The sequence below is a fragment of the Erigeron canadensis genome, chromosome 7, assembly GCF_010389155.1.
Source record: "Erigeron canadensis isolate Cc75 chromosome 7, C_canadensis_v1, whole genome shotgun sequence".
Lineage (NCBI taxonomy): Eukaryota > Viridiplantae > Streptophyta > Magnoliopsida > Asterales > Asteraceae > Erigeron > Erigeron canadensis.
The window spans coordinates 3986311-3998381 of NC_057767.1; the positions used below are offsets into that span (position 1 = coordinate 3986311).

Consider the following 12071-nt stretch of genomic DNA (forward strand, 5'->3'; position numbering starts at 1 on the left):
AGTAATATAAAAGTACATTTCATTTTGAACATGTAACTTCTGCAAGCATTCAGCACCCCTAACCCATTATATGACGTTGACGCATATGGAGGATGGTGGTGGTGAGATAACGTAGGGTTAGACCATTGTGGAAAGTTATGTATTTGTGCTTTTTCAAAAGAAAATGAAATGTTTTTCAAAATCGTTTATTAATTACATGTGGCATTATTCCCACTTAGTTTATAGGTCCAAAATTATACGTAGTAAAGTTTTTATTATCATTATATTGGATTAAATCTTGCTCATTGGCTGGGTGTCATAACTATTTAAGTGTTCATTAAATGTGTACATAACATTCCTTGATCGTAACAGATATGGAGTATTATCAACTTAATTGCGTTCGATTAATTAATGGAGCAACTTAAATACTTCCCGCATCATGAACATGCACTCCGTCTTGTCTATCTCCGTACGGAAAACCGCCACAAAGAAGACTCTGACAGCGAAAACTCTGATGATGAGGAAGATGGCGGAGATGATTTTGTGGTAGAAGAGCAGCAGCATGGTGGCAAATGCAATATGTGTAAAGAAGATATCTATTCATTTCATCTGTGCTACTATGAGTGCGAGAGGTGCGAGGACTACTCGCTACACAAATTCTGTGCAGAACTGCCCTTAACTTTGAAAAATCATCACTTACATCCAGCCCACGATCTTACCTTTGTCGACAGATGGTGGCTTACTACTTATAAAAGGAACGGGTGTGGTGTCTGCAAAGATAATAGTACCCATGATGATGGCAGATTTATTGTTTACAATTGTTCTATTTGCGAGTTCTACATGGATATAAATTGTGCTACTTTGTCCCAACAAAAGATGGTCCACCCAAGTCATCCTGATCACCAACTTGAACGAATGATGGGGACGATGATATCAAAGTGTCATGCTTGTGATAATGAGCATAAGGGGACCTTCTATCATTGTCCCACTTGTGTTTGGTTCGGCCGGATTCATCTAGATTGTGCTCTGCTGCCTGCCAAGTTATCGATCCAACAAGTTACTGATGATGCTTTTACTCATCCTCACCCGCTCACCCTGGCTTATTCCTTTCCGTTAGTTGATTATGCAAAACAACATTATCCTCGGTGCAGAGTTTGTAGTTCCTACTTCAATTATTTCTCGTGGCTTTACAAATGCGATAAATGTCGCTACTATGCACATGTCGATTGTGCGACTTCAAAGAAAGAGCCTTTCATGTCCATCTTCTGGAAACAAGGTACGTACGTGTGACTTATATATATGTACATGTATTCTTACTTTAGTTTCTAAATTTCTTTTTTTTCAAAAACATGTTAAGTTGCCTGTAATTAGTTAAGTTTTCAATGTCATTACACGCCTTGGGAAAACTTTTAAGAATTTCCAAGATGATGATCATCCTAATATGCTCAAATGCCCTTTTCCTGATGAAAGTCACAACCTATTGACACACAAATTTTTCAGCCAAATCAAGCAGGACTTTTTATTATTATTAGCTAATAATAAAGAAAACGATGGCGACGAGATGATCAACCACTTTGGTCATCAACACCCCCTCGTTTTGTTCAACACTACTACTACAGAAACATCCCTCATTATTAGCAAATCGGTTTCTCTACTACTTCACAACCCCATGGAAAGAATCCAATTGTTATGTGATGGATGTGTGAGGCCAATCACGACGGTGCCATTCTACAAGTGTTGCCTCCAGCAACAAGAAAACAACAACTGCAGCTTTGTTCTTCATACATGGTGTGCCACGATGCTACCCTCTGAGATACGAGACCACCCGGGACATCTACAACATTCTTCAGTACTTGCTCTCGTTACAAGAAGAATCATCCCTGCTAACATCTTCCATTGTGGCATTTGCGAGTTACCTTGCAATGGTTTCTCATATAGATGTTGCACGGCTAACTGTGATTTTCGTGTTGATATAAATTGTGCCTTTATACCTCAAGAAATCACACATGAAGCTCACCCGAATCATCTTCTCTCACTAGTAAAGTTCCCTATAGGATATGGTGACTACCAATGCGTTGGATGCACCTATCTTCTTAGACGGAACCAGCTTATGTACCATTGCCCATCTTGCAACTTCTACTTGCATAGTAAGTGTGCTCTCTTACTGCCCAAAATCGTAAGGCATAAATATGCTGATAGGCATCATCCATTGACCTTGAGATACGAGCCAGTTGAGAACCATCCTAGTAAATACTTCTGTGACATTTGTGAGACGGAATTTAACTCTCTTAGGTGGTTCTATCATTGTAGTACCACATGTGATGCATCTATGCATTCTGCTTGCGCACCCGTGATTCTTCAATGCGAGAAAGCTGTATATTCCCTGTATCAGAATTCTGTGTTTGAGTTTCTGAATGTGAAGTTTGGAGGGAGTTTTAAGACTGGCCATCATCCACACCGTTTCACCTTTGATCAAGGGATATCGGATGATGGTGGGTGCAAAGTGTGTGGTTGCCGATTACAGTACAAGATGATCTTTAAGTGCTTCGAGTGCAAGTTTGCATTTCATCATGATTGGTGTGCTTCGATATATGCACGTCGTCGAGCAGGTATTTAATTAATGGGATCGATCAACATCTGTATATATACTTTGGTGGTTAGTAGTGTCGGTGACAAGTGGTGATCGATGACATCCACAATTGATGTTGAGTGGTCTAACTGTGTAAATTGATACAATGGTGATAGTGATGATTTAGAAGATAATGGTTTAAAGTGTAAATTAATTCATTAAGGGTAATTTTGGTAATATCTAATAACCTTTTCTTTAAGGGTTGTTTATTAAGGGCAATCTAGTAATTTCTCATCTAACTATGTTCTAACTCTTTCCTAAAATAAGAGGGTGAATAATCATTATTATAAAGGAGTAGTAGATATTGGATAGGCTGGGTGTCAGTTATTTAAATGCTCATTAAATGTGTAAACATTCCTCGTAACAAATATTATCAACTTAATTGCGCTCAATTAATGGAGCAACTTAAGTACTTTCCGCATCATGAACATGCGCTCCATCTTGTCTATCTCCTTACGGAAAACCGCCACAAAGAAGACTCTGACAGCGAAAACTCTGATGATGAGGAAGATGGCAGAGATGATTTCGTGGTAGAAGAGCAGCAGCATGGTGGCAAATGCAATATGTGTAAAGAAGATATCTATTCATTTCATGTGTGCCACTATGAGTACGAGAGGTGCGAGGACTACTCGCTACACAAATTCTGTGCAGAACTGCCCTTAACTTTGAAAAATCATCACTTACATCCGGCCCACGATCTTACCTTTGTCGACATATGGTGGCTTACTACTTATGAAAGGAACGGGTGTGGTGTCTGCAAAGATAATCGTACCCATGACGACATGTACTATTGTTCCATTTGCGATTTCAACATGGATATAATTTGTGCTACTTTGTCCCAACAAAAGATGGTCAACCCAAGTCATCCTGGTCACCAACTTGAACGAATGATGGGGACGATGATATCAAAGTGTCATGCTTGTGATAATGAGCATAAGGGAACCTTCTATCATTGTCCCACTTGTGTTTGGTTCGGCCGGATTCATCTGGATTGTGCTCTGCTGCCTGCAAAGGTATCGATCCAACAAGCTACTGATGATTCTTTTACTCATTCTCACCCGCTCACCCTAGCTTATTCCTTTCCGTTTGTTGATCATGCAAAACAACATTATCCTGGGTGCAGAGTTTGTGGTTCCGGCTTCATATATACCTTGTGGCTTTACAAATGCGATAAGTGTCGGTACTATGCACATGTCGATTGTGCGACTTCAAAGAAAGAGCCGTTTATGTCCATCTTCTTGAAACAAGGTGCGTGTGACTTATATTCACTACAAACAATATTGCATTTGTTCACACTTTTAGGTGAGTGTGAACAAATTAAAAATTTTGTCACGCTTTTTAGTGTGTAGAAATATATTGAATTAAAAGTGTATGGAAATTTCTCTACACTAAAAAGTGTGTAAAAATAAAAGTTCACACTTTTTAGTGTGAACTTTCATAGTTATTTTGTCACACCTCATTTGTTCACGGTAACTTTCACCTTTGATCACGGAAACTTTGGTTAAAGGCGGGTCTTCAACTTTCTTTGTCTTGCTCGTTACAACAAGGCTGGTTCTTCATCGCCATTTCGAACATTCCCTTGTTGTCATGTTTGTTGCTTACTTGCCTTTTCTTGCTTGTGCCACAAATGTTTTAAATTCTTGTACCACACAAGTCGTTTTTCTTTCTTGCTTTGCCACTAAGGTCTTATTTGCCACGAAGGTCTTGATTGCCACTAAGGTCTTTTCTCGCCACGAAGGACTTACGTGCCACTAAGGTCTTATTCGCCACGAATGCCTTATTTGCCACGAAGGACTTCTTACTTGAAACAAAATGTTTCTCTTACTTTAACCAAGGTTGGTCTTTCTTACGTACTACGAAACACTAAAAAGTCTCTTTGACCAACAATGATCTTTCTTACTTAATTTGCAACAATAGCGTTTCTCTGACGTACTTTGTAAAAAACTAATAGAATTTGCACATACTTAATTTGAAACACTAACGTTTTTCTTACTTACTTGCTTTGGAAACACTAGAGTTTTTCTTACTTACTTTGAAACGCCATGGTTTCATTAAACACCAGGTTTCGTAAAAAAGATAAGTTTCTTCTTACTTTGTGAACCACAAGGGTTCGGTACCCCTACTTTAAGTTTTGTACTTGATTAATCTAAATAATTTTTTCTTAAAACAAAGTTTACAAAACATAATTTTGCTTTCTTGACAACCCCAATCAAATTAGAACTTACAAAAACTATTAAGGGATAAATATCCTGGAATGTAACAAACTTTGGACGAATATCTATAGTAGGAAATAACTAAAGTTTTGTGTATTGTATGTAAACAACTTAAAATAATGTTTATTGTATGTAAGAAAACATACGTGGCAACCATATAGAGGTGCCACTTGTCTGATTTTAATTGGTTGAATACATTTTCTTACATACAATAAACATTATTTTCGAGTTGTTTACATACAATACAAACAACTTTAGTTTTTTTCTACTTTAGACATTCGTTCAAAGTTTGTTAATACTTATCCCAACTATTAATCATATAAGTTTCCTTTTATCAACAAATAACTTTGATTTAAGATTTAATTCGCTTTCAAAATTTGTATTATAATTCAAAACTGAAATTATATAAAAGTGAGTAAAAGAAAACTTTGTGATGGCAGTCAAAAGGAAATCCCCACCTTTTTTGACCTTTTGATGTCGGTAAAACAAAACAAAAGTTTTGTATCTGACTTTCAAAAGTAGAGGTTTTTCATGGTTTCATCTTTCCCATTCTTTCTTTCTAATCGGTCCCTTTCTTCCCTCAAATTAATTTATGGTTGCCCATTAAACTCTTTCTGTAATCATTGTCACCGAAAAGAAAAACCCCAAATCTCTTTCTTCTTTATGCGATTAGGTCAGATTTCAAAGGCCTCTTTCAAACGCCGCTTCGTTCTTTCGTCTTGCGGTTAATTCCCAAAAGCGGATTTGCTTGTCAATCGATGTTCTTCCCTGGACCGATTAACGTGCTCTGATGCCAATTGTTGAAATTAATCTTGCAATAAATCACAGGTATGTATATATAAACACGCTATTCGATTAATACTTGGAGTTTGTTTATATAAACGTACAGACTTTCATTGGGTATGTGACCCTTTGATCGTACAGACACACACGCACACCCTTTTGTGTACATACGATACATATATACGGTTTTCTAACGGGTGTCTCTAAGAGTCATGTCGGTTCGTTGAATGGGTGCAGTTTGATCAAATAATCGCACTATGGCTCAACCGGAGGTATGAGTGTGGTTATGGGTGTCTGTCTGCGATTCTCTTACGGTGAGAGGGTTGGAGACCGCTTTAGCCTATAATTTATTGATTCTAAGCTGATTCGTCGGGCTTAGAGTTTGTATTGGGGTCGAATGGTTTTCGGATGTTTTGCAGGGTTTTTTGTATATGGAATGTATTGTTGATCATGAATGTGCCGTATGGCTCATCCTCTATTTATATAGAGGGTAAATGACTTGTAGAGGAGGGTAAGAGAATTAGGGTGAATCTCGTCCTCCTTTGTAAATATCTTGGTTCCTTCTTGAGGAGATTTATAGTAATCTTGTTACCAAATCGTATCCGAGTGTATCGGAGCTTAATAGGATAATTATGGAAAAGATCTTATCCGCTCCTTCTTGTATATTTCCTCGGAGCTGAGTAATTGTTACTTTCGGAGCTCCGGGGTAATGAGCTCTGTTATGGGTATAAGTGTTTTTACTTGTACGAAGGTGACTTCGTATTCTGATTCTGCTTCGGGTACGGAGCTAGAGCTCCGTATGGATATATCATTAGGTGCCAAGACAGTTACATAATTGTATGCCCTTTTACATTTGCATAGACAACCCCTTATATTTGACACATATACATATTAGACTCTAACATACTTTTCGGACTCGACACAATTAACCTAAAGTTAATTAATTTGTTTTGTTTGTTTTTCCTATCAACTACCCTAGCTATATATGTTATTTAACTTGATTTTTATTATGTTATATATGTTACTAGATTATACCTGATACAGTATGATTTTCTTATTTATCATAATAACCATACGACATATATGAGCTTAAATTACAAAAATAAGCATATTATAAAACTATGTTCTTAATATTATACAATAAATTATTAAGCATACATTTTATTTTACACTAGGAGTTTCACATGCCGCCCGTTGGGCGGTATTGGTGCACTATACGAAATATTGAATGTGTAGGTGCAATCCATAATGGTAGCTAGGTTACAAAATATTTAATTTGCAGTTGATAACTTGCTATAGTGCCCCTTATCAGTTATCACTAAATGAACATTTTACAATCAAACTTACAAAGGCGTGTAGATTTGCAACTAACATTATAAAACTCCTAACTCAAAGAAAAATAAAGGATAATCAACTTTCACTCATCTACAGTTATAGGGGAGTTGCCACCATGAATCCAGCAACGACTACTTTAAGCTGATCCAAAAAATAAAGATAAATGACAGGGTTTTCTTAATTGAATAGTATGATGACATAGCCGGTACTCTCGGCTAGTTTCCTTTGTTCAATCTTTTACCTCTCCTCACATGGGACTTGCCATTCATCTGCTGAACTTTCAGGCTTAGACAGATGCAATGACACCGGAGCTGGTGAGCTGCACACAAACGATGTACAAATAAATGTTCAGTTAATGACTAAGTGAACAACACGTATTCAAAAAGTCCTTCGAAAGAGTAACTTGAACTTTTACAATACAACTAATTAAAATTACCAGACAGATAAACAGCACTTCGATTTTCCATGAACGTAAGTCCATAGAAAAGACAGCTCTATTAAAGAGTTCAAGCCATAGATATTAGCCTAGTATTCAAGGTTTGGGGTTCAAATCCAAACCGTGGCCCTATTTGTTCTAATCCTATTTAACAAATTAATAATTTACAAAAATTCTAAAAGTGCCCTGTGTTTATAGGTCGCCCGACAGGACCTGTTTCATGTTAGCTGACTCATGAATCTTAACAAATCATATAAAAGTAAAAAGTCCAGTTTTGCAAAGATGGAACAGAAACTTTGGTATTCTTAGACATAACAATGAAGGCATATAATAAAGCCAATAAATAGGAGATAAACGAAACTCAACAAAGAAGTTATACCCGACTTCTTCGAAGTTATTGAATAACAACTAAAGTTGAAGTAGCCAACCAATAGCACTCGTCGCACGAAATGGTTGCACAATGAACACTGAAAAAAACATAAAGCCTCTGATTAAAATCCAAAAAATTTGTTTGAAACTTTGGTTCAGCCTAAAAGCCTACATTAGATATTGAAACAGCTTAAGCGTCTTTAGACATAGCAGGTTTAAACCCATCATCCTTGTTGTTTTGACTATTTCAACAAACGGAATTGAGTAGTGACCTCAAAAAGCAGGCAGACTAATGAATTGGTTTGACCATACAATCTGACAAAATTCACTTAATTGAGCATAAATAGAAGGTGAATCAGGAGCATACCAACAATTGGGTCCTAAATTCCGTAGAGAATGCGAACTGCTTACACCCTCTTCACAGCTCAAATCAAACAGGTCGTTACTTTAATCATAGGTCTCATCTATGGAAACTAAGAAGAGGTGTCAGTGAATCAACACTATGAATGTGACCAGTTATCCGTCTCATATGACTGACCCAAGAAACTCGCTGAAGCTGCACAAATTTTGCCATTCTACAAATGCTTCACTCGAAAAACTTAAGAATATAAGAAAATTATAACCTACCTCCTGCATCCTAATGTTGTCTAAAAAAATCTGAAAATACTACATATTTGGTGCTCTGTTATTCTCGTATGGCAGCACTTGTTTGTCTATAAGCCTATGGAAACTACAAACTCAGAAGTTAGTAACTCCACATAAGTTTCATCCCACAGGCTGAGTGTTCAATTGTTCAGTCTCTAGTCCATCTCCTGTTTGTCTTCACTTCATCAGATCCAACCATTTTTGAAGTTTTTTGTTGCCGCTTCCAATGACCTGAGACTGAGACATGTTACAAAGTATTATCTTAGTAGCGTTTGTAATGGTTTACCTTAGCAAAGGTCCAAAGTCAGCCTCGTAGTTATGACAATCATGTTCTATTTATAAAATACTCATGTTTACTAAATATTAGATATAATCATGTCATATCTAATAGGTCAGACGAAAGCAACAACAAATTAAGTCCGACATTTTCATTCCAAACACGTTTAGAGTGTTTTCATGACTTCAGTATAGAAACCAAAATCTCAAAATGCAGATTGTATACTCATACCGTCTAGACCAATTGGGACTTAGATAATAACTCTTTGACTCATACAAATGTTAAATTGTCTAGGCGCCTCTTTGGAAGTTGCAACTACCTTGATGACCTTTAATGCATATTGATACATCAAATGGCTTATAGCCTTATACTATACAATGCTATTAAAAAAAAGAATGGCTTATACTGTAGAGTCATAAGTTCCAAAGATGCAGATCTAGGCTGTCTTATTTTTATCAGATTAAGCAAACAAATTCAATATTAGAAGTGAAACATGCCAGTCAACCTTAATGTTACTGGTAACAGACGTTGGACACTAATAATCACAAAACTTCTTTTAGATTATATGATATAAGTATCTAACTATGAACACAGGCTCTAATGCATCCAGGTCTTTCCTTGCATCACATGAAAAATATGATACTAAAAATCCATGTATTGTTTTAAGTCGCATTTATCGCGACTTCATTATTATGCAATGATAAACCAAATACTTAGTAGTACCTGCTCGGTGTGACCAACTTATTTGGATACAATGCTGCTTAACTGAAAAAAATCAACTTTCATGTCAGGTAACGATTAACTAAAATTTGATAACGAAAAAATAGAAGACACAGTGATAGAACTCACAGTTGGCCCCGCAAAATGCATAATAAACTACATGTTGTATACGAAATGCATTACCACACCGGTGATGTATATAAAAAACTCTATTAAAAAACAGAATATGTACTTGATAGTTGAGCATAAATTGGTCTTTTCAAATCCGTGTATTAGCTGTTTATCATCTGAATATGAGTGTGTGCTAATTAACTTATGAAGAATTCATGAATTAAAGAAAATGCCATTACCATGAATTGACGATTAAGTAATTTCTTTCTTTTCTTTAAGTAATTACTTACAGTCTTACACACGAACCGTTGAAAACGTTTTCCTACCAGATAGAAAACCTGTAAAAGAAAAATGGAATCGATTCATCATCATCATCATAGTTCATATACCAACAATATTTAAAGAAAACGCTTGTTATGAAGAAATTAAGAGAAATCTGTTATTTTACTTGCACCTTACAAAAACAGTTCATAAACCATCGTTTTTGAGTTAATTGCTTATTCAAAAGGAAAAACAATAAACAACAGGACATGGTGGTTAGGAATAACAATATTTCAAAAACTTAAGAATATAAAGAAGTGTTTGTACACCGAACCGAGGTTAGGATAAAATGGGGTGATGGGTGTTTTAAGGTTGTTCGTTGGCGATTCCCCGAAGGTAGGGTTCTAGCCTCTGTACGCTAGTCGAACAAGATGGAGACGATGTGTGATTGTATGTGTGTCAATGTTGTGATGCCCCTTTGAGGTCTTTTGATCCTTTATTTATAGAGATGATTTGAGCGGGAAATAGTTGGCGCCAAATGAACTTTTTTCCTTAGGGTTTCCTACGCCTCTAGACTTCGTCAACCATTTCCTTAATTATCTCTTTTGAAGGTGGAACTAAATCCCTTTATTTATGGGAAATTGGCTCTTTTCCCTTTTATCTTATGCAACGTTTGATATCCCTTCGTACCGCAACGCATTCTGTTAATGCTTTGGGCGGCAAGCTTTGTGTAGCGCGGGGGGGGGGGGGGGGATATACCATCAAACCCCCCAGTTATTTAAGTGTGGTAGATGTGCACGTATCTCAAGGTGACCCGTCGATAGTCGCATATATAAATTGATTTTTCTTTTTTGTGTTTTTATTTCAAACGCTCCAAAAATCTTTTTTTTTCTCTCTCCTAGGGTTTCTGGCGTTATTATCTTCCGATCACTCCTGTAGGTACGTTCTTCTTTTGCTTTCGCCCTTTTAACTTTACCACTCTCGTAGTTCTTTTGATGTCGAAAACTAGAATAAAAGTAACTGAATCGACCGTTATTCGATCGAAATTAGAAAAATTTGTAGAGAGGTACTTTCGTGAAAAAATAGGTTCTTTTAGGCTTCCTATTGATGGGGAGACGATTCTGACCCCGCCAGAGGGGTATGTTGGTTTTTACATAAAATCGATGTCTGTGGGGAATGTGAGATATCCATTTTCGTCTTTTCTTGTTGAGGTATTAGATTATTTTGATGTGCATATTTCAACTGTTACCCCATTAGGTTTGTCTAGCATAGTGGCCTTTGAAGTTATGTGTAGGGCTTATGGTAGAGAACCGTCACTTGATTTGTTTAGGCATATTGTGCAAACGTTTCCTTCTGGTGAATGGGTTACAGTACGGAATCAATCCAAGAGTAGTTGTTTTCGTAGGGGGGGTTGGATATCCGTGGTTGGAAGAGCGACTTTGTTTTTATGGAGTCTTCCCTTTTTCCTTCTGGTTATGACTCTGTTGTGGACAGAAGCCTATTATGCATTCACAAGAAATATGAGAATCCTGTCCCTGAGTACATTGTTGATGAATTTTGTCGATATATTCAGTCAAATCCTATAAGGGTGATTTTGTACCTTGATGTTATTTTGTATAAATCGAAAGTGATTGGTTTTCAACCTTGTGGTGTAGACATTGATGGTATGGCTTGTTGTTGTGTTTTTGCTTGAGTATTTGTGTTCTTGGTGTTCACTTTTTTTGTTTTTTGTTTTTCAGATATGACTTTCAGAAAGTTTGTGAAAAAGGGGGTAAAGGAGGTGACTGTAGTACCTTCTGCTGGTGGTCAGAGGAGTAATGTTGCTGATAATCCTTCTCAAAATGCTGAATCTGCTGGTGCTCAGAATGATATTCCTAAAATTTCAAGTTCTACGAATCCGCTTGTTCCAAGTGATGTTTTGGACCTCGAGATTTAGGAGGTTTCTGCTACTGAGAAGAAAAAGAAGAAGAAGAAGAATGGTGCTGGCTCTGACGTACCAAGCACTGTTGCTGGTCGTGTGAAAAGGAGAAAGGTTGGTGATGATGTGAAGGCTGCTGAGTTCCGAAGGCCTTCTGATTCCAAGACAGGTATTTTATTGTTCCTTTGGAGGCCTCCTTATTTTAATTTACTCTTCTTTTATGCATCTCTTCTTATAGGTTCTCATGGGATGTTTGGTTGGATGGAAGGGGAGGACATAAATGCTGAGGATGTCAAGAAGATAAATGAGATGGATAACGAAACCTTCTTGCGAGTGTTCAAGAAAGATCGCCAGCTTCACACATATCTGGATTCAGTAGCTGCCAAATGCTTTAC

The 12071-nt window shown here is 36.9% G+C and overlaps 2 protein-coding genes and 1 long non-coding RNA gene across 3 annotated transcripts; all 3 read left to right on the forward strand.

Annotated features, from left to right (window-relative positions):
• The first annotated feature begins 558 nt into the window (after positions 1-558).
• LOC122608771 lies at positions 559-2739 on the forward strand. The gene is made up of 2 exons (XM_043781860.1): positions 559-1255; positions 1512-2739. Exons 1-2 carry the CDS (start codon positions 559-561, stop codon positions 2594-2596), a joined length of 1782 nt encoding a protein of 593 aa, XP_043637795.1. The 3' UTR covers positions 2597-2739.
• A 264-nt stretch (positions 2740-3003) lies between these two features.
• Positions 3004-4363, forward strand: LOC122608772. Its single transcript, XM_043781861.1, has 2 exons — positions 3004-3856; positions 4116-4363. The coding sequence occupies exons 1-2, from the start codon at positions 3004-3006 to the stop codon at positions 4361-4363; spliced, it is 1101 nt and encodes a 366-aa protein (XP_043637796.1).
• Positions 4364-5341: 978 nt separating this feature from the next.
• Positions 5342-6489, forward strand: LOC122608524. The gene is made up of 2 exons (XR_006325238.1): positions 5342-5649; positions 5746-6489. It is a non-coding gene; the product is annotated as an uncharacterized LOC122608524 (long non-coding RNA).
• Positions 6490-12071: the final 5582 nt, after the last annotated feature.